General features: G+C 44.3%; 1 protein-coding gene across 5 annotated transcripts in view; it reads left to right on the top strand.

The window, feature by feature from the left end:
* Window positions 1-20,855, top strand: part of HENMT1 (HEN methyltransferase 1) — a 117,777-nt gene that overhangs the window by 49,038 nt on the left and 47,884 nt on the right. For 4 of the 5 annotated variants that reach the window (XM_029617592.1, XM_029617596.1, XM_029617594.1 and 1 more), the window contains one exon: window positions 19,630-19,742. In XM_029617592.1, the coding sequence (XP_029473452.1) occupies window positions 19,630-19,742 (113 nt within the window). Of the gene's footprint in view, window positions 1-10,374; window positions 10,872-19,629; window positions 19,743-20,855 lie in introns of all 5 variants that reach the window. The other variant, XM_029617595.1, reaches the window with a different exon arrangement.

Here is a 20,855-nt window from a genome sequence, read left to right as displayed (position 1 = left end):
AGCATGGGTTATTTTTCCCTATATGCATCACCTTGCACTTATCCACATTAAATTTCATCTGCCATTTGGATGCCCAATTTTCCAGTCTCACAAGGTCTTCCTGCAATTTATCACAATCTGCTTGTGATTTAACTACTCTGAACAATTTTGTGTCATCTGCAAATCTGATTATCTCACTCGTCGTATTTCTTTCCAGATCATTTATAAATATATTGAACAGTAAGGGTCCCAATACAGATCCCTGAGGCACTCCACTGTCCACTCCCTTCCACTGAGAAAATTGCCCATTTAATCCTACTCTCTGTTTCCTGTCTTTTAGCCAGTTTGCAATCCATGAAAGGACATCGCCACCTATCCCATGACTTTTTACTTTTCCTAGAAACCTCTTATGAGGAACTTTGTCAAACGCCTTCTGAAAATCCAAGTATACTACATCTATCGGTTCACCTTTGTCCACATGTTTATTAACTCCTTCAAAAAAGTGAAGCAGATTTGTGAGGCAAGACTTGCTTTGGGTAAAGCCATGCTGACTTTGTTCCATTAAACCATGTCTTTCTATATGTTCAGAGTGCAGAGTCAGCGAGCTCCAGGTCTTAGTGACTTATTTACTTACACGAAATTTTATCATGACAGGATTATCTTGTGTACACACCCTAAGTTCCTGCCTAAGCTGGTGACAGATTTCCTTCTTAATCAGTCAATTGTTCTGCCAGTTTTCTTTCCCAGGCCCCATTCACACTAAGGCGAACGAGCACTGCACAATATGGACTGAAAGCGAGCCTTAGCCTTCTATCTGGAGTGGACAGGAGCCCATAGACAGTCCACCAAACGTTTTGTTTCTTTTGATATGAATAGGTTGGGCATTGCCATTGCCAAATAGACACTATACATTGGCTAGCAGATTGCATCTCCTTCTGTTATGCCCAGGCAGCGTTGGTGTCTATGCTCATTCTGTCAGCCAAGGCAGCGATGGTGGCCACTTGCGAGCAGTTCCCATGGAGGAGATCTGCAAGGCTGCGACATGGAGTTCTCTCCACACATTCACATCACAATACTATCTGGATAGGGATGGCCGACGCAACAGTATGTTTGGCCAGTCTGTTCTCCAGAACTTGTTTGAGGTGTTGAACCCAACTCTCCCCAACCTAAGGCCCATTATTTTTATTTATTTATTTATTTATTTAAAATCTTTTCTATACTGTCGTTTGGTAGTGCACCATCACAAAGGTTTACATAGAGGCACATATCTCTAATGTTCAGTTTTGGGAAATGCTATCTTACAAGGTACCAAAATAGTTTCGGTAACATGTTTCAATAATATAATCTATATGAAAGTTGACATGGATCTTATCCCTATGTATGATTAATAGGGTAACATATAAGTATAGTACTTTATACTCTCTGTTTATCGTTAAAATTTACGTATGAGATAAAATAAAATATGCAGGTATGCATTGTGTGACTTTGAGCTGTGTGTTGATGTTACGTTGCCTGTCATAATTTTTATTTTATCTCTTATTCTCCGTTTTCACTGTAAAAAGCTTTTTTAAAAAGCCAGGGTTTTAAACATTTTTTGAAGAGTTTTAAATCTCTCTGTAGTCTAATTTCCAGGGGCATTGTGTTCCCAGAATTGGTCCAGCTAGGGATAGGGCCCGCTCTCTAACTTGGGTCAGTCTTGCTGTTCTGACTGGGGGGATGGTTAGAAGGACTGTCTACCCCTCTATTACCAACATTACCGGTGTTGTGCCCATTGGCACCTGGTTAGGTGTCTGTTGGTCTCCTTTTGTGTTGGGGAGCAGCCTGTAGCTAGGGATTCACCAATATGTGAAGATTACCATCCTGCTTGCGTTGGAGAAAGCAAAGTTGCTTACCTGTAACAGGTGTTCTCTGAGGACAGCAAGATGTTAGTCCTCACGAAACACGCCAGCCAATCTGTGGAGTTGGATTTCTCCTATTTTTTATTTTTATCATAATTCTGTTACAAGACTGGACGCGTGGTATAGGGCATCCTGGGCATACTGAATGTGCCTAGTCAAAGTTTCTAGAAATTTTGAAGTTTTCCACATCGGGCTCCATCTGTGAGGACTAACATCCTGCTGTCCTCGGAGAACACCTGTTACAGGTAAGCAACTCTATGTACAAGTCCTTATTCAATATAGTCCATTATATGGTCATCTTCCAATAAATCTGTGACTGTAAAGATGGCATTATCTGACTTCCCCCCCCCCCCCCCCCCCCCATATATCCCATCTTGCTTTTGGGGGCAGTTTCGGAGCTTCCTCCCAAAATGATGGATAGAATACTTGAATTTGTCTAGATGACACAATTCAAAGTTCCGTTTCTCATACCTTAAATAAGATGTCTGAGTAAACTTACTTTTCCCGTTGATAGCAGGGCTGAATTAGCCATGCTGTCATGGGATCTGTCAATCAGGTCCGGGAGGCGGAGCTTTACCAAGCAGAGATTTAGATTTTAGCTCTCTGCGGCTGCGCGTGTGTTCCCGCGCAGGAAGGTAACAGATTCTCCTCAGTCTGTTCTTTCTGCGAGCGTGATCGCACGCGGGGCTGACTTCTCCTCAGCATTTATTATTTTTTTATTAGAAATGTCAAAAAAGTCGGAGTTCAAACCCTGTACCTGTGGCAAGGTAATGTCGGTCATGGATAGCCATGACCGATGTTACCGATGCCTGGGGCCAGAGCACAATTTACAAAATTGTGAATTTTGTGCCCGAACGTCCCCAAGAGCCCAAGAACAGTGGGCTTATAGGATACGGGAACTTTTCAGTTTTTCGGAGCCATCGGAGATTCATTCTTCACCTGGCCCCTCGACAACAACGGCTCCATCGAAAAAACAAGCGTCGTCGTGGGATCCTCAACCCTCCAGGCTTGGAGGTAAGGACTTGCCGAGACAACATAGGCCACCGGATCCGAGAGGACCGAGAGAGCCTCAGCGATCGGTGCAGGAAACAACGGCGCCTACAACTTATGCGTCCAAAGTACCTTCTGCGCCCAAATCACTGTCGGCGCATAAACCTTCTGCACCCAAAACGACATCGGCGCACAAGACGTCTGCGCGCATGGCACCGAAGACATCTACGTGCTCGGCGCTGGAAACAATGGCGCCGAAGACTTATGCGCACCAGTCGCCATATGCGCACAATCTACAGAAAATATCGGCGCACATGGCGCTGAAGGCATTGGAGTACACGGCAGCAAAGAAATCGAAGCACAGTGGACTACAACAGTCCAAACACCCATATCATTCAATACCACATGGGTTAAAACGAAGACATCAGTCTCCAGATGTACCTCATTCCACCTCTTCAGATTCTAATTCTACAGAGGTGAAATCAAAACGTATAAGACGATCGCCATCGGGAAGTGGAATCCACACAGGATGCCTTCACCATAGGCAATCACGTCACTCACATCAAAAGGCTGTGAAGACGAGGGACACATGGGAAGTGAACCCTTCTACTTCTAGGTCAACTCACGCACGAGATAAGGTGCAAGCACCTTATCTCGTAGAGACATAATACAAATCACTTCCTCTGCTGCATTTACATCCTCAGATAATTCTGTTAGGACCACAGAGGGCAAGATAGGGAAGACGTATGATGTACCAAGTGCTTCCCCTCAAATTCCTCGGGTGCAACCTAAAGCATGTGAGTTATCAAAACAATCTGGTCGTTCAACAATGCCTCCTCAAACAAAAGAGGCATTTTTTCAATTATCCCAATCGTTGGCAGGGTTTTATGAAACTCTTCAATCATCCTTTAAGATGTCTAATGAACTATCTGTGAGTTCCCCGGAACACAGTATACATACCTCTAGATAAGTCGGTGGAGCCTCCGGCATCCTCAATAGCAAAACGACCAATTTCATAGATTCAACAGCAAGGTACACCTATCGATTCTCTGTCTCCGCAAACATCCCCAGCGTCATCTACCGGATTCCCATCGGATCCGCAGGAACAACCGCATGAACCGTATTCCCCTCCAGAGGACCTGACATACCCAAAAGTTTTAGAAAAATTGGGCACGATATTACATTTGGAGGTACAAAAGGAGACAGACCCTAGATCAGAAACCTTTGGTCTCCTAAAGTTTTTCGATGCTCCGGGAGAACCAACATCTCTCCCACCACAAGAACTATTACATACTGTCTTACAGAAATCTTGGGCAACACCTTACTCTCTGTCAGCGGTTTCAAAGAAAACGGATATAACATTTTGCATGCGGAAAACATCGCCTTACTCTACGCCACAATTACCACATACTTCAATTGTGGTAGAGTCTGCAATGCAAAGATACAAAAAAGCAAAGTTGCATACCTCATATCCACCAGGCAAAGACAACCGATTTTTAGATGAGTTTTGCAGAAAGATGTACAACAACTCAGTGTTGAATGCCCGCATTATGCACCATCATTTCTACATGGTACAATACCTATATGAGTGCATACAAGCCACAAAAGGTATACTTTCCTCAACGGCAGATCAGATACCACCGCCTCTTCATGACATGGAGGAGTGTTCTCGACATCTTCTGTGATCAATATATGAGGGATTTGAAACATCTTCTAGAGCATCTGCAACAGCCATCGCAGCCCATAGAATGGTATGGTTACGTTCTAATACGATACGAGAAGATTTACACGAGAAACTAACGAACCTCCCGTGTACAGGAGACAATCTGTTCGGAGAACGATTTCAAGAGACAGTCGGCAAATTAAGAGGAAGCTCTAGCAGTCCAATCCTTAACATCACAACCTCACTACTCAACCATGCGTCGTTATGTAGGATCTACTCGTAGACAATTCTATGCCCGTAGGCCTTACAGGTCTTATCAATCCTTTCGTACACAGACGTATCCATCTTACCAGTGTCCTCCGCCGCAGCAACACAACCCAACTCAATGTAGGGGTAAACCACGTAACCAAAGACAGCAGACACAGCAACCGGCTGCTGCAGTAAAATCAACGCCATCTTTTTAATAACCCAGCCACCACCCCTACATCAAGCACCACCTGGCAGAATTCATTCTTGCCTGGCAGCCTGGGAGAGAATAACAACCGATCAATGGGTTTTAGAGATAGTACGACATGGCTACCAACTCCAGTTTACCACAAAACCCATACTACCTCTCCTTTCCACTCTAAAGAGTCAAAGCTTCCAACCACAACTGGGGGAGGAAATTGCTTTGCTTCGCAAACAGCAGGCCATTCGACGGATTTTCCCGAAAACCCGACAGACAGGGTTTTAGTCCCCATACTTCCTCATACCCAAAATGTCAGGTGGCCTTCGCCCCATATTAGATCTACGGGAATTGAACAAATTCCTGACCAAAGAGAAATTCAAGATGGTATCGTTGAAATCGATCCTACCTCTGATTCAACTCAACGACTGGATGTGTTATATCGATCTGAAGGATGCTTACACACATATTCCAATCCATCCATCCTCTTGGCGTTACCTATGCTTTTGCTACGGCCATCAACACTACCAGTACAAGGTTCTTCCCTTTGGACTATCGGCTGCACCCAGGGTTTTCACTAAATGCATGGTTGTGGTGGTGGCTCATCTCAAACAACAGGGTATGACCATCTTTCCATATCTGGACAATTGGCTAATAATAGCCTTGACCCCAGACATCTTACTCTATCACCTTCGACGAGTGATACAGTGCTTACAGGAATTAGGGATAGTGATCAATTTTCAGAAATCACATCTCCAACCAACACAAAGACTACAGTTTATAGGAGCAGGCCTGGACACCGTTCGCAACCGGGCATATCTCCCAACAGAAAGAATAACACAACTACGTCAACTTCTCTACTCGTTGAACAACACTCAAAGGCTGTCGGCGAGACAGATTTTGGTCGTTCTCAGCCACATGGCAGCGGCTATTTTCACGGTTCCCAATACCAGGCTACACATGAGACGCCTGCATTGGGGGGACTAAAACGTCAATGGAAACAACACTCACAACCATTGACACAGAAGTTATCGTTGACCTCCGAGATGAAACAGGACATAACATGGTGGCTCCTAGACTCCACCCTGTCCAAAGGAGCATTGTTCAGTCCTCCTCCTCACAATGCAGTTTTAACCACATATGCGTCTCGCAAGGGATGGGGAGCACATCTTGAGATTTACGAAACCCAAGGGTTATGGACAATCTCCGAGCAGACCCTACAGATAAATTTATTGGAGCTCAGAGCAATTCGAAATGTGTTACAAGTGTTTCAAGATCACTTAAAGGGCCGCAGAGTCATGATCTACACAGACAATCCAGTGGTAATGTTTTATATCAACAAGCAAGGAGGGTCCGGTTCATGGTCCCTTTGCAAGGAGACCCTGACAATCTTCTAACCTGCTCACCAACTTTGCATACATCTGCAAGCAACTTACCTACCAGGAGTAGCAAATACAAGAGCAGACAGGCTAAGTCGCATCTTTCATCCTCACGAATGGACACTCAATTCGGAGGTAGACCAAGACATCTTCATTCAGTGGGGGGATGCCTGCAATAGATCTATTTGCAACAGAGATCAACGCTCAGGTTCCCAAATTCTGCTCAATACGACCAAGTGAGTTCAGGATCACCCAGGATGCCTTCTTCATTCCGTGGACGACAGGCCCTCCTGTATGCCTTTCCTCCCATACCACTCATAACAAGGACAATTCAAAAGTGCATAGCAGACAAGGCTCAACTGATACTCCAGCTGTAGCTCCAGCCTGGCCAAGGCAACCATGGTACAGTTTCCTTCTCCGACTGTCCATCTTGGACCCAATTCAGTTACCAAATCGCCCAGATCTTCTCTTCCAAGATCATGGAACGCTTCTACACCCGCAACACTCATCTCTCCATTTGACAGCATGGAGATTGAGAGGCTCCTTTTAACAGAACAGGGAGTTTCCACTTCGGCACAGTCCATTTTGTTAGAATCTAGGAAACTCTCAACAAGGAAAAACTGTAGCTATAAATGGAAACGATACTCAACCTGGTGCACTTCTAACGGTGTACCACCATTAGACTGTTCACCTGAGTTACTCATGGATTATCTACATACACTGTACACAGCTGGTCTTGCAACATCATCCATTAGGGTTCATCTCAGTGCCATAGCGGCATATCACAGACCACTTAATAATATTCCTATTTCCAATCACCCCTTACTATCTCGTTTCATCAAGGGGTTAAATCACCTTCGTCCTCCGATCTCCAAACCTCCAGTTCCATGGAACCTCAACATAGTTCTTGAACAGCTTTTGCTTCCCCCGTTTGAGCCCATGGACTCAGCACATATTAAATACCTCACATGGAAGGTGGTGTTACTGGTTGCAGTAACATCAGCAAGAAGAGTCTGTGAATTACAGGCCTTGGTCCATTATTCTCCGTATTTACAGTTTCATCACCAAAAGGTGGTTTTCCGAACTCACCCGTCCTTCTTACCAAAAGTGGTTTCTCAATTCCATCTCAATCAGACCATAGAATTACCCATCTTTTTCCCTAAACCTCATACAAATGACAGGGAAAAATTACTGCATACACTAGAGCTTTAGCATACTACAAAGAAAGAACAAACTCTGACTCCCGAGTTTCTCAACTCTTTGTCTCTTTTGATCCGAAGGCGCCTGGACTACCGGTGGCTAAATGCACCATCTCCAGCTGGATAGCACAGTGCATCAAATTTTGCTACGACAAACAGAAGCTACAGCTACATTCTGTTCCCAAAGCTTATCAAGTTAGAGCAGTGGCGGCCTCCTTGGCACACCTTAAACATGTACAACCCATAGACATTTGTAAGGCAGCTACATGGTCATCGCTCCATAACCTTCACATCGCACTACTGCCTTGATCAGCAGCCGCTGATGCGAAGATAGGTCACACAATCTTCCACTCTCTATCCTCTTGAACACAGTGATTGCCACACTGTTCATGATCACGTACAAACATACATAGCATAAACAACTTGATCGGGAGCTTGGGACTCCCATGACAGCATGGCTAATTCAGCCCTGCTATCGACGGGAAAAAGCAAGTTTGCTTACCGTAAACGGTGTTTCCGTAGATAGCAAGATGAATTAGCCATGCTGACCCACCCTCCTCCCTGGCAGTCACTGTCTTTTCGACTACAATACAGCTTAATCACAGACTGAGGAGAATCTGTTACTTTCCTGCGCGGGAACACACGCACAGCCGCAGAGAGCTAAAATCTAAATCTCTGCTTGGTAAAGCTCCACTTCCCGGACCTGATTGACAGATCCCATGACAGCATGGCTAATTCATCCTGCTATCTACGGAAACACCGTTTATGGTAAGCAAACTTGCTTGTTTGTTCAACCTCTTCCGTTCCCTCGACGTTACTTGGATGGTATCCGTGATAGTTCCCTTGATGAATATTTGGATGATACGTCAAGTGGCTAACTCTAGATGAGTACCACTGTTCTACTTTCTTCCTCCCTTCCTCCTAAAATGCATGGTTGGATGAACCTACTGTAGCTGATAGAATCTAAATTCTTCTGGCAAGGGGAATTTAGGTGACATTAAAACCCATTTCCAAAAATCCAAAACTAAAAGAAGGAAGGGTGGATAGAATTTCCTTCAGCAGAACTTTACAAAAATAAGCAAAGCAAGCTCTTAAAAAAAATAAATAAAAAGGAAGAATACCACATCCTACTGCTCTTCCTAAACCCAAGTTTTGACCCATAAGACTCAAGAGTCGTCTTTCCCAAAAATGAAAGAAAAGAAAAATTAAATTGAAAATCCACATCCTCTCTAGATGTGTCCCTCTTGTATAGGAGCAGGAAGCAACCAACATATCGGTCCATATGTGAAAGCTTGAAACCATTTGGTATAATTCTCCTCTACCTACTGTGATGATAGTCTTCTTAGTAGAGACCCACTAAGTAGTACACTCATAATGAGAGTCGGTACAGGGTCTGTGATTCAGTGCAAGTTCACAATGCCCTGATTCCTCCTTGTGTAGAGCTTCTTGCTACCACCGAAACACATGTGAAGGCAGGAATACTGGGGGGGCCTATGAGGGCATGTTGTCTCACAGGCCCCACACTGTCTTCCACTACTAATGCTACTTTTGCTGGCTTCTGAAGAGCAGGGCTCGTGTAAGGGTGTTAGGCTTCCCCCGACTTCCCCACATACAACTGGGCATTCATAATAACAATTTTTATATGAAAAAGTATATGTTGAAGTAAAATGATCAATTATAACAAAATTTATATTATAATTACAAGCTCTGCTATGATGCCAACCAGAAAACCCTGTGAAAACAAAGATGCTTGGAACCCATATGGCATTAGATGTTTTGTAATGTATGTTGGATGTGGGTTTGGCCTCAGAAAACCACCAGTAAACTGAAATTCAGCATAGAAAACAGCCCATATGAAAACAGCACTAACTGCCAGTACTCAAACAGTAACAAACCTACCTATGAAAAGACAATACTACAAATATTACACTACCATAGACCCTAAAACCGCAATACATCTCCTATTAGAAAAACAGAACAATCTAGGCTGCTATAGATCCCGACACAGAAACTGCATGTTAGCAGAAAACCTTACTTCGATCTCATGTGCACAGGCAAACCTCATCATTTACAGAATAAAGAAACCATAAAATATAATAGAAACATGCAGATAAAAACTGAACTGGAAACCACAACAAGCCAGATTATATATGCAGTGTAATGGTGGAAAAATAGAAATATCACCTTTCCTCAGAAAACGTAAAATAAAAAAATAAAGGAATATAAAATATCATAATAGTAAAACTATACTAATAAAAGGAATATTTAAAAACAGCTAACAAATAGAATAACATCCAGTAATTTTTAAAACTCGTATTCATATTTTTTTAAATTTCCCAAACATCAATACATTATTTCAAAGTAGCATACACCTCAAATAACACCCAGTAATTAAAACAAGGATTAAAATATCCCCTGCCCTTTATACCTTCAAAGCATATGAATGTTATTCATGAATATGAGCCCTAATAATGTAAACCGTTTTGATCTTCTTTTGGAATGTATATAAAATGCCTAAATAAATAAATACCTAGGATCTTTTGATTTCCTGTCGCACCTGAGATTGTCATAGATTAGAGCAGAGGTGGCCAACCTTTCATGCATTTATTTATTTATTTATAAGTATTTATATCCCGCCCCTCCAAAGTTCGGGGCGGGTTACAAGAAACCAGAATGTAGAATACTAGCCAACTCTCCATGATTCAGACAGTCCTTGTTCAAGACAAAAATGCTACTTACTGTAGAAATGAAAATTTGGAGAACACTGTGAGGAAATTGAATCTGAGTGTTGAATTTTCCTAAACTACTTTTGTTTCCTCAGTGGCCCTCATCTAGGCTAACAAGTACCCTGTATGAAAACAGAAATTGGGGGGAACCTCTGTAGAGGAGAGAGGATCTCCAGTGTTTCAGGACTGTGAATTGGTCTTTTTCCATCTGCTGCGCCGAGGAAACAGCTGAGCCCCGTTTTGGAAGGGCGGAGCCAGTGACGTCACTGATGAGTGCCGGGCCTTATAATCGCCAGGACTGCGGCATTTCAACTGGGGAACCTCTGTAGAGGAGAGAGGGAGAGGTCCCCAGTGTTTCAGGACTGTGAATCTGTCTTTTCCATCTGCTGCGCCGAGGAAACAGCTGAGCCCCGTTTTGGAAGGGCGGAGCCAGTGACGTCACTGAGTGCCGGGCCTTATAATCACCAGGACTGCGGCGCAAGGCCGCCGCCGGCGCGCGCCTAAGCCGCGCGCCTAAGCCGCGCGCTCCAAAGGGGTGCGCGGCTTTGCCCGGCTTAGCCCGGAGAAGACCGGAAGCCCGGGAGATCTGCTGGTGAGTCCTAACACTGTCTGGATATTGAAAGCTTTTGTATATTTCTTTTGTAACCCATAATATGGGGAGGAAAAGAAAGGTCAAAGTTTTCCTATATCCCCTATAACACCTACGGGCCCGATGGATAATCACGTCTTTAGACGTGGTGAATCGCCAATAGGGGATAGCTCAGGAGGTCAGTTTTCAGCCTCTCTGAGCCCCGGCGTTGGACCATCATCTCCCCTTCAACCTTTGCCACCATTACCAGAAGGGTTTTTACAATTAGATTCAGCTAGTCTACCTACAAGGACTGACTGTGCAGTTTCTTGTGATGTGGAAACTTTATATAATTCGGAAGGAGGGGCAAAAGAGCCATATCAATGGCCCACTGATCCACCTGAAGATGTAACATTAAAGGATATTTGGAAAATGATGGCAAAAATGAATGAAAATGTTACCCAAATGAATATGTCACTGTCAGTTATTGTGAATTCTAATAAAATGCAAATAGGTGAACAAAAACAAGGTATATCCTGTTTAAAGGAAGAATTAGTGAAGGGAACCTCTAAAATTAGGTTATTGGAGGATACAGAAACAGCACATATAAGAGATAGTTTATCTGTACATAGGGAGATGGAAAAATTGGAAAATATGAGATTTAAAAATTTACGGATAAATAATTTCCCTCAGACTAGATTATTATCTCCAATGGAAATGTTTAAAAAGTATATGAGAGATATACTACAATATGAAGATAAAGATCTTCCTTTAGTTTCTAAGATCTTTTATTTTCTGGATAAAGTAGGGGAACAGAGAGGGGAGAAAACGGAGACTTCAACTATAGGAGTCTCAACGTTTTTAGAGGAATCTATAGATCTTATTCAGAAAAGAGCAACCCTATTTGTATCCTTGCAGTTGGAGTCTGACAAAGACAGGTTGTTTAAGGATTTTCTTAAACATAAAGATCTTAGTTTTTTGTGGTCAGAAAATATATATAGTTCCTGATGTCTCTAGAGCCACTCAGGCTAAAAGGAGACATTTCCTTTCCCTGAAAAGTAAATTGCTAGCAATTGGTGCTAGTTTTTTCCTAAAATATCCTAGTATATGTTATGTTACATTTCAGGGAAATAGATTTAGTTTTACTGACCCATTACATTTGGAGACGTTCTTACAAGATAAAAATACAGAAGGTGGAAATTTAGATGGTCAATAAGTAAATAAATTGCTCTCTCTTCTCTTGATTCTGATTATGATATGGATTAAATATTTGCTTTTTCCTCCCAATTATTGGGTGTAATTTGAGATACAAAATTTTGTATATGTAAATGTATTATTTTATTATGAGTTAATTTTATTGTATCACTATTACTTACGGTATATTTTTGTCTGAAAATTGTTTTTGAATGAAAATGGAATAAAGAATAAATAGAAATTGGCTCCTTCTATCCCTTAGCATCAGCTGTGGCACAATACTCCCTTCTTCAGCAGTGACAGTGGCTCTAGCTCAGTATGCCCATCTCTTCCCTCCTTCCCCAGTATTTCCCCTCATCCTCTGCCCAGCAGCAGTATTTCCCTGCCCACAATACTGAACATCCCCCTCTTTTTCCTCTTTCTTGCCCAGCAGCATTTTCTCGTCTCTTTCTTGCCTCCCGTTCTCCCTGCTACCTCCACAGTTAAAAGCTGTATCTTCTGCTTGCAGACCACATGGAAGGGAGCTGGATGGAGGGAGTCTCCAGTGACGCTCCCTTAAGCATGGCTCCCTGTGCAATCACATAGGGTCACACATTTCAGAAACTGGCTCTACTGCCTATATTTGTTTGCAATGTACGAATGCCCTTGTTGCACAGTTGGTAACTGCTACAGTCTTGAAATTAAGTAGAAGGAACCAGAACTATGACATGGGCACATTTTTGAGAGAGGTGCAGATTAGATTATCAGTTTCACAACTGCTGTTGCTGCCTCTGTGGCAAAAAGCATTAGAGTTGTAAAATATTATTTTGCTGTTTTTTCCTAAAACTAAGTAGCTATCTGGAAAAAAAAATGGAGGGGTTGGATGGTTCCTGCTATTTCAGCATAGTATGCTGAATTTTAGTACCTCAGGGATAAGCAACTCTGGTTCTCAAGTACCACAAATGGATGTTTTTCAGGATATCTACAATGAATATGCATGAGATATAGTTGCATGTGTTGCTTCCATTGTATGCAACTATATCTCATGCATATGAGAAAACCAGACCTGTTTGTGGCTCTTGAGAACCGAGGTTGTCAACTCCTTCTCTAGCTTGAACAGTGTGGGAGAGTTCTGGATGGAAAGTACAATGTAAATCATAAGTTGATGAAAGTATCCTTTTGCCTTGGAGACATTCCTGCTAGCATGACCAGATTTAGGCAGAGGTAACAAAGGCAGTGCTGGTGCAAGGGCCTGCTCTTCAGCAACTGCCTAATGCTCCCACTGGCCCTGAACATAGGCCACATTCTGAAGTGGCCCAAAAACTGGGACTCCCCCCGGTGCGTCTGATGTCTACAGGGAGGAAAAGAAGAGAACCCCTTGCCTTAAGTCCTTTGCCTATAGGTACTGTCATCTTAAATCTGGCCCTGCCTCCTGTAATTCATAACTGAAATAGTAGCCTATTATGAACAGTTGACTCCATTACTTCTAAAGCATTTCCAGTTCAGTTGATCTTTGTTCATGTGTTTTGCAGGTTGTGATATCTTTTATTAGATCAACTTAAGAATTATCCAGAGATGTACATAAACATTCAAATAGATAACCTTGGTTTTTTCTGAAAATAATTATTTTTTTTTTCAGGAACTTTGCTATGTAATACTGTTTCTCACAGGACAAGCAGGATGGTAGTCCTCACAAATGGGTGACATCATCAGGATGGAGCCCTGTACGGAAAACTTTTCTGTCAAAGTTTCAACAAGCTTTGACTGACACTGGCACACTGGGTGCACTGAGCATGCCCAGCCTGCAATTATCCCTGTGAGCCACAGGTGTCTCCCTCAGTCTTCTTTTTTCCGCTCTGCAGTCAGCATAGCGGTTGGAGCTCTGTGAGGATTTTTTAACTAATTACCTCATGGAAACACTTAACTTTTCACTTCAAAAAACACTTTTCCCTGCACAGGTCTCCCTCCGCGTACGTTTTTACGACGCTCGGTGAGTACTAATTCTTATTTTTCGGTCGGTTCCTGTCACTATCTTAAGGCTGTTAACTGACTGAAGCCTTCCCTTCCCCCATTTTTCAGTTAGCTTTAAACAGCTTGCGAGTATCTCTGTGACACTCTGCTTGCTTATGCTAGTGGGGTAGGGATTTTTTCCTTAACTTTAGGACCTCTGTAGCTTCAAGTCCTTCGTTCCCTGGTACCCTCACGCAGTCGATACCCTATCGCTACACCGGGACCCTCCTAAACCGCCCTGGGCTTTTATATGTCATCAGCGCCCCTCCCCCCACGGTGCCCTGATGCCTTTATCCATGTTTTTTTTTGCTTTTCAGTGCTACCAGGCTTTTTTCCTCCTACGCACTGTTTTTTTCCTTGGGCTTCCTCAGTGCCGTCCCTACCCGGATGCATGCCATTGACGCACACGCTGTTAGTCACTGCCATGCATACTCGGGTCGCCGCCACCGCTGCCCGAGACACTTTTTAACGATCCCAGGGTCACTTCATCGATGCCACCCCCCCTTTTGGGGATGCCATCGATGCCCCATCCTCCCCACCGATGTCCAGCCCTTTTCCATCGGTGGGCATCGGTGCCACATCGATTCGTCGGTGGGCATCGATGCCGGATGGTCCCCATCGGTGGACATCGGTGCCGGATGGTCCCCATCGATGGACATCGGTGCCGGATGGCTTGTCCGTCGATGGCATTGGTGCCGGATGGCCGTCCGTCGATGGCATCGGTGCCAGGTCCTTTTGCATCGATGGACACCGATGCCCAGGTGTTTCATCCATGGGCATCTATGTTAGAATGCATCCATCGAGGGCAGTCGATGCCAGGCTGCTCCCATCGGTGAAATTCGATGCCCAGGTGGGTCCCATCGATGGGTATCCATGCCGGCTCGATTCCGCGGATGGGCGTCGATGCCACTGCCAGCCTTATGGCTGGCATCGATGCCCATGTCGATTCCAGGACTGGCGTTGATGCCGGGATGGAATTCATCGACTGGGAGATCCATGCCATCGATTCCATACGTGCCCATATCGATGCCACCGACACACATGTCTGGGGCACCGATACCATGTACACTTAGAAATCTGAGTCTGTCCAAATCGATACCGTCAACGTCTGTGGCCCTATAGTTGATGCCCGTGGCCATGCCACAAAAGGCATAAATGCCCGCCTCCATGCATCGATGCCCTCGACACCTACGTTTTCCTTCGGTGTCCTTGACGCCCTATCGATTCGACTTCGACTCAGTCGATGCCGGTATCTTTTTCAATAACGGCAATGTTTTTCGATTATTCGATTCCACATCGTTTCAAAGATACCTATACCAGTGCTGTCAGTGCCCGTCACTGTCATCATTTTCCTGGCCAGTCATCGACGATTTCATACCCATTTTGATGATATCCTCGAAGCCCCTTAGGTTGCCTTCAATATCGTCAATACCGACATAGCACCGCCACATAATACCCTCGCCTCCTCACATTGCTCCACGCTTTGGGTTCTTTTTTAAGCCCCGTATTAGCTTAAGACACTCCATTGTGTCAGGAGCAGAGCAGGCGTGCGGACAGTTCGTCATCGATCGCCTTCCAGGACGACGAGGGCTTCCATCTCGGCGCTGGGGAAAGACCGGGCCGAGCACCGTGGCACCCATCATCGCCGACATCGTGATCGTCCGCCGCTGACGCCATCCAGCACGTCGGTGCCATCCTTCTCCAGGCTGGACAACGCTCGGGCAGAGCAACATCACCACTGCCATCAGCACTGTTCCTACAGTTTTGGCAGTCCTTGGTGATCCAGAACTTCCGGATCCAGGTCCGACGGCTTCTGCATTGGCGTCACGACACATCGAGCCGCTGCGACGAGGGAAGGGAACACGAGTTCCGTTAGGGCTCCCCTGTTCCTGGCGTGCCCCACCGTCAAGAGGTGTGGGACTGTGGCCATCTGTTACACTTAGCAGTCTAAGCGCCAATCACGCCTGGCCTGTCTCCTCTGTACCTGTGCCACCATACCGGGTTTCAGTGTGAGATGGACGTTTACGTCCCCGGCCTTACCCTCGAGGACTCCAGAGACCGACGGAGTCAACAGTCTTCACCGGCTCGTCTTGCGGCGATCCACGTCGGATGGTAAGTACCCGCTTCGGCGGCATTCCCATAGAGTTGTGTTCTCCCATTTGGACCGTGGTTCGAAAAGTTCTGGGTCATGTGCCTTAGGAGCTGTATTAGTGTCACATATCGCTATGTTAGCTATGTTAGCCACAATACCAGGAGAACCCCTCTATCTTCTTGGGATTGCAGCAGGGCTTCTTCTCTTGTCAGTAACAAGTCCCTGTGCCGACCAATGCTCTGACTCTTGGTTCCCTCCCAACCAAAGTTCCAGCTGCATTGGCTGATCTGCTAAACATGAGATTCAGCAACCATTGCCCCATGTACAAGTCCACCTTGAAGCCTGGCCACAGGTCTCAGTGTCTCCTTGTACAGCATACAGAAATGCGGGTACCACTTACCGCTCACACTCCTGCGGGAGCCTACATGATATCCTCCATTGGGACACCTCCTGGTCTCCCATCTGGTCAGATATCAGAGCGGCCACCCCACCTTGTACCAAAGTCCCGGTACACTCCCCCAGGCGCTACGAAGTGCAGAGGGGAGAAGGGAGGGGGGTTGGGGAGTTTTAATTGCACTATTTTTTCTTTTAACAGAAAATAGTTACTCTCCGCACATCCTGGACCTAAGAAACTCCAACTTTCTTTAGAAGTCACAGGTACAATGGTATCTTTGGTTACCATCACTCCATATTGCAGTAAGTACATTATTTTAATGTTTCTATGTGCTTTATGATGAGTCAACATTACAACCCCAAGCTCTGCCGTTGGCACCAGCTTCGGTAAGTGAACTGTCTCTTGCATCATGGTGAATGCTGTTTTCTCTGCGGAGTGTAACATCATTCACTTTCCTTGCATAGACTACTGCTAACCACTTTCAGTACATGCAAGGAGCTCTCACTTTTTTCAGGACTCACTATACATTTACTAACTGGGATTACTGTCACTGCCATAAATCCCTTCTGTAACACTTCTGGACACCACAGTCTTAAGACCCTCTTGTCCAGCATGCGCACAGACATTCTGATACATTCGTATATGTCCCTGTGCATATTTTCCATAACCTCAGCCCTTCAACTTTTCATGGTTGGGCTATGGGGTTTCTTCCCACTATGCATTTTTCTCATAATTCAAAACTGCTATGGGTTATATTCAGTGACATTCTATACTCAATGGACCTAAGTGGTTTCATTGCTTTCGTCCCTGATTCTTATCCCAGTTCGAACTAGGACCTAGTCTCCTTCGACTCATGCTCGCAATTCCTTAGGGTTATAAAGTTTCTCCTGAAAGCTTTCAACCCATTATGCGTCTATTGCACTCCAGCATAGTTTCTCATAAACGTCCTGGACGTTGCACCCATGAGTTATGCCCTTATGCCTTCCAATACTGCTTTTGCAACAATTCTTTGTGCATACAGACAGACAGCATAGGGACAATGTGCTTTCCAACTCATAAGCACGCATTACCTCTTAGCTGTTCTGCTAGACAGCTGCGCAGCTCTACCTTGGCCCTTGTTCACTTCATGCCTCCTTGGGCCACATATCTAAGAGATTTAATGAACGCTCTATCAGACCTTCTCCACGTCGGTTCTATCCTCTCGAATGGTCTCAATTACATGTGTACAGGGAAAATCTTTTCACGCTGAGTTAATTAAACTTTCCTCTGCGTCTGCATCATTCCATACGATGCACAGGTTCTGCTCCCTACACATGTTTCCTATGCGTTCCCTTAGATGCCTTTTCTTCCCTCAAAGGCCTCTTCAATATATCTCTTCTGCTGCCTCTCGTAGCCAGCATTTTTTCTAATGTTGAACTGGGATGGGGTTCAGTATTCTTTTCCCCACTCCCTGACTGAGATCAGTATGCTTTCCCATACTTCTCAATCCATCATATCAGTAACCTTTTATTCTCTCACCAGTCAGTCCCAAATCATAGACTTACTGATGTTCTTAGGTTCTGGTAGCGTCACAAAACCTTCTAAACATAAATCTTGCCGTTTAATATGGCAGGCTTTACCTCCTGACGCTAAAAAAAAAAAAAAAAAAAAAAAAAAGAGAGGTATTACTCCTTTTACTTTTCCACCATTTTTCTTACTCCCTCGGATTCTGTTCTCCAGACATCCTCCACATAGTTACAAACCTTTCTCTCAGTAGGTGTATCGTTTTGGGAGTTGGGTTCCCGTTTACGGTAAACCTCTCTGAGTCGGCTTACCATGGATTATCCACTGATCAAGCCGCCTCTATTTCTCTAATCACGGAATGAACATATATATTTTCCTTATAAGTCTCATACATTCTACGTTTGAGCCTTTCCATTCCTCTCTTCCACAGTTTGGCAAGGGAACTTCTTTCCCTCTTAATGTCATTCCTGCCAGCAGGGTCCGTGAGTTATGCACTCTTTCCATACTCACCTGACTCGTTCCTCCCGTCACTGAGTGGTTCTATGCATTCATCTTTCTATCCTTTTCAGGTAGATGTTGCATCTCTCTTTACTCAGGAAATACTCTGCCAATTTTTCCTAGCCTCTCTCTCTCGCCCTAGGGAGAGAGTGGGTTTTCCACATTCCTGGACAGTAATGCTGCGCTTACATTCTATCTACATTGCACTGCATTCCATGTAAATTCCACTTGACTCTTTCCTCCATGCAAGACTCAAGCTGCGACTTCCAGTGGCCACACAGATCTAATCCTTCTGACTAAGTGGACTGTATTTCCTTTGCTACCAACAAGCAGACACTTCACTACAACACTGTGGGTATCCACATACTGTTGTTTCCGTCCTAGCCTTAACAGCTTCCCTTTGGTTACTGCTGCTTGTACTTTTTTATCAGGCTGCAGCCTGGAGTCCTCTCCATACCTTTGCAGCCTATTATTGCTTACATTGACTAGCCGGCATGCTCCATGTTTGGCCAGTCCGACTACTCTTACCTTTTTCAATTCACTACCCAACATCCTTCCACGAACCCATTATGGTGTTGCGGATGCCCTCCGTTCCCATTTCCACCTCCGTCATTACGCTTTCGCGTGTCTGCGGTGTATCTGGTGCATTCTCGGGCATCCTCAGCTCGGTACTCACCCATTTGTGAGGACTACCATCCTGCTTGTCCTGTGAGAAAGCAAATGTTGCTTACCTGGTGTAACAGGTGTTCTTACAGGACAGCAGGATGTTAGTCCTCACGAAACCCGCCCGCCACCCCGCGGAGTTGGGTCTGTATACTTTTATTTTAGTTTCGCTTGCGCTTTTTAGCTATAAGACGAGACTGAGGGAGACGCCTGTGGCTCACAGGGATAATTGCAGGCTGGGCATGCTCAGTGCACCCAGTGTGCCAGTGTCAGTCAAAGCTTGTTGAAACTTTGACAGAAAAGTTTTCCGTACAGGGCTCCATCCTGATGATGTCACCCATTTGTGAGGACTAACATCCTGCTGTCCTGTGAGAACACCTGTTACACCAGGTAAGCAACATTTGCTTATTCAAGACATAGACTGATGTTTTATTTGATCTCATTTACAGGTGGCAGACTTGGGTTGTGGTGAATGCTCATTGCTATGGCAGCTGAAGTTCTGCAGTTCAATTGAGGTGCTTGCAGGAATAGATATCAATGAAGATGTGATGAAGGAGAAAATGTAATACATTTTTATCATTCATAAAGCATGTGATAGCTTTTCTTTGTAGCCATGTAGGATCTCTGATTTTACACATGAGAGTTGGGTGCATTGTGAAAGTGATGCTCAGAAAACTACCAAAGAAACAGTTTTTGTAACAGTAGTCTTCCTGGTATAAATACTAGTAACTTTAAAATCCCATGAAATTTCCATTCACAGAAAGGAGATTTGCTGAGTTAATAATTTTAATTTTATTTTGGCATGTGTTATGAAAGTATTGTCAAGAGACTCATTTCAAATTTGTCTTGGCCTTTTGTTTACATTGGCTTTTTCTATATTGTACCCAATCCAGAATACTATCCTTTAGCAACAGCCAAATCATTCCCCTTACGACAGTTAAGAACATAAGAACATGCCATACTGGGTCAGACCAAAGGTCCATCAAGCCCAGCATCCTGTTTCCAACAGTGGCCAATCCAGGCCATAAGAACCTGGCAAGTAGCCAAGAACTAAGTCTGTTCCATGTTACTGTTGCTAGTAATAGCAGTGGCTATTTTCTAAGTCAACTTAATTAATAGCAGGTAATAGACTTCTCCTCCAAGAACTTATCCAATCAATTGTGCGTTGAGTGAAAAAGAACTTTCTCCGATTAGTTTTAAATGTGCCACATGCTAACTTCATTTAGTGCCCCCTAGTCTTTCTATTATCTGAAAGAGTAAATAACTGATTCACATTTACCCGTTCTAGACCTCATGATTTTAAACACCTCTATTATATCCCCCCTCAGCCGTCTCTTCTCCAGGCTGAAAAGTCCTAACCTCTTTAGTCTTTCCTCATAGGGGAGCTGTTCCATTCCCTTTATCATTTTGATCGCCCTTCTCAGTACCTTCTCCATCGCAATTATATTTTTTTGAGATGCGGCGACCAGAATTGTACACAGTATTCAAGGTGCGGTCTCACCATGGAGCGATACAGAGGCATTATGACATTTTCCATTTTATTCACCATTCCCTTTCTAATAATTCCCAACATTCTGCTTGCGTTTTTGACTGCCGCAGCACACTGAACCAATGATTTCAATGTGTTATCCACTATGACGCCTAGATCTTTTTCTTGGGTGGTAGCTCTTAATAT

This window comes from Rhinatrema bivittatum, chromosome 10, assembly GCF_901001135.1.
Source record: "Rhinatrema bivittatum chromosome 10, aRhiBiv1.1, whole genome shotgun sequence".
Taxonomy (NCBI): Eukaryota; Metazoa; Chordata; class Amphibia; order Gymnophiona; family Rhinatrematidae; genus Rhinatrema; species Rhinatrema bivittatum.
The sequence above is the reverse complement of the archived record's forward strand: the minus strand, read 5'-3'. Positions and strand labels throughout refer to the sequence as shown.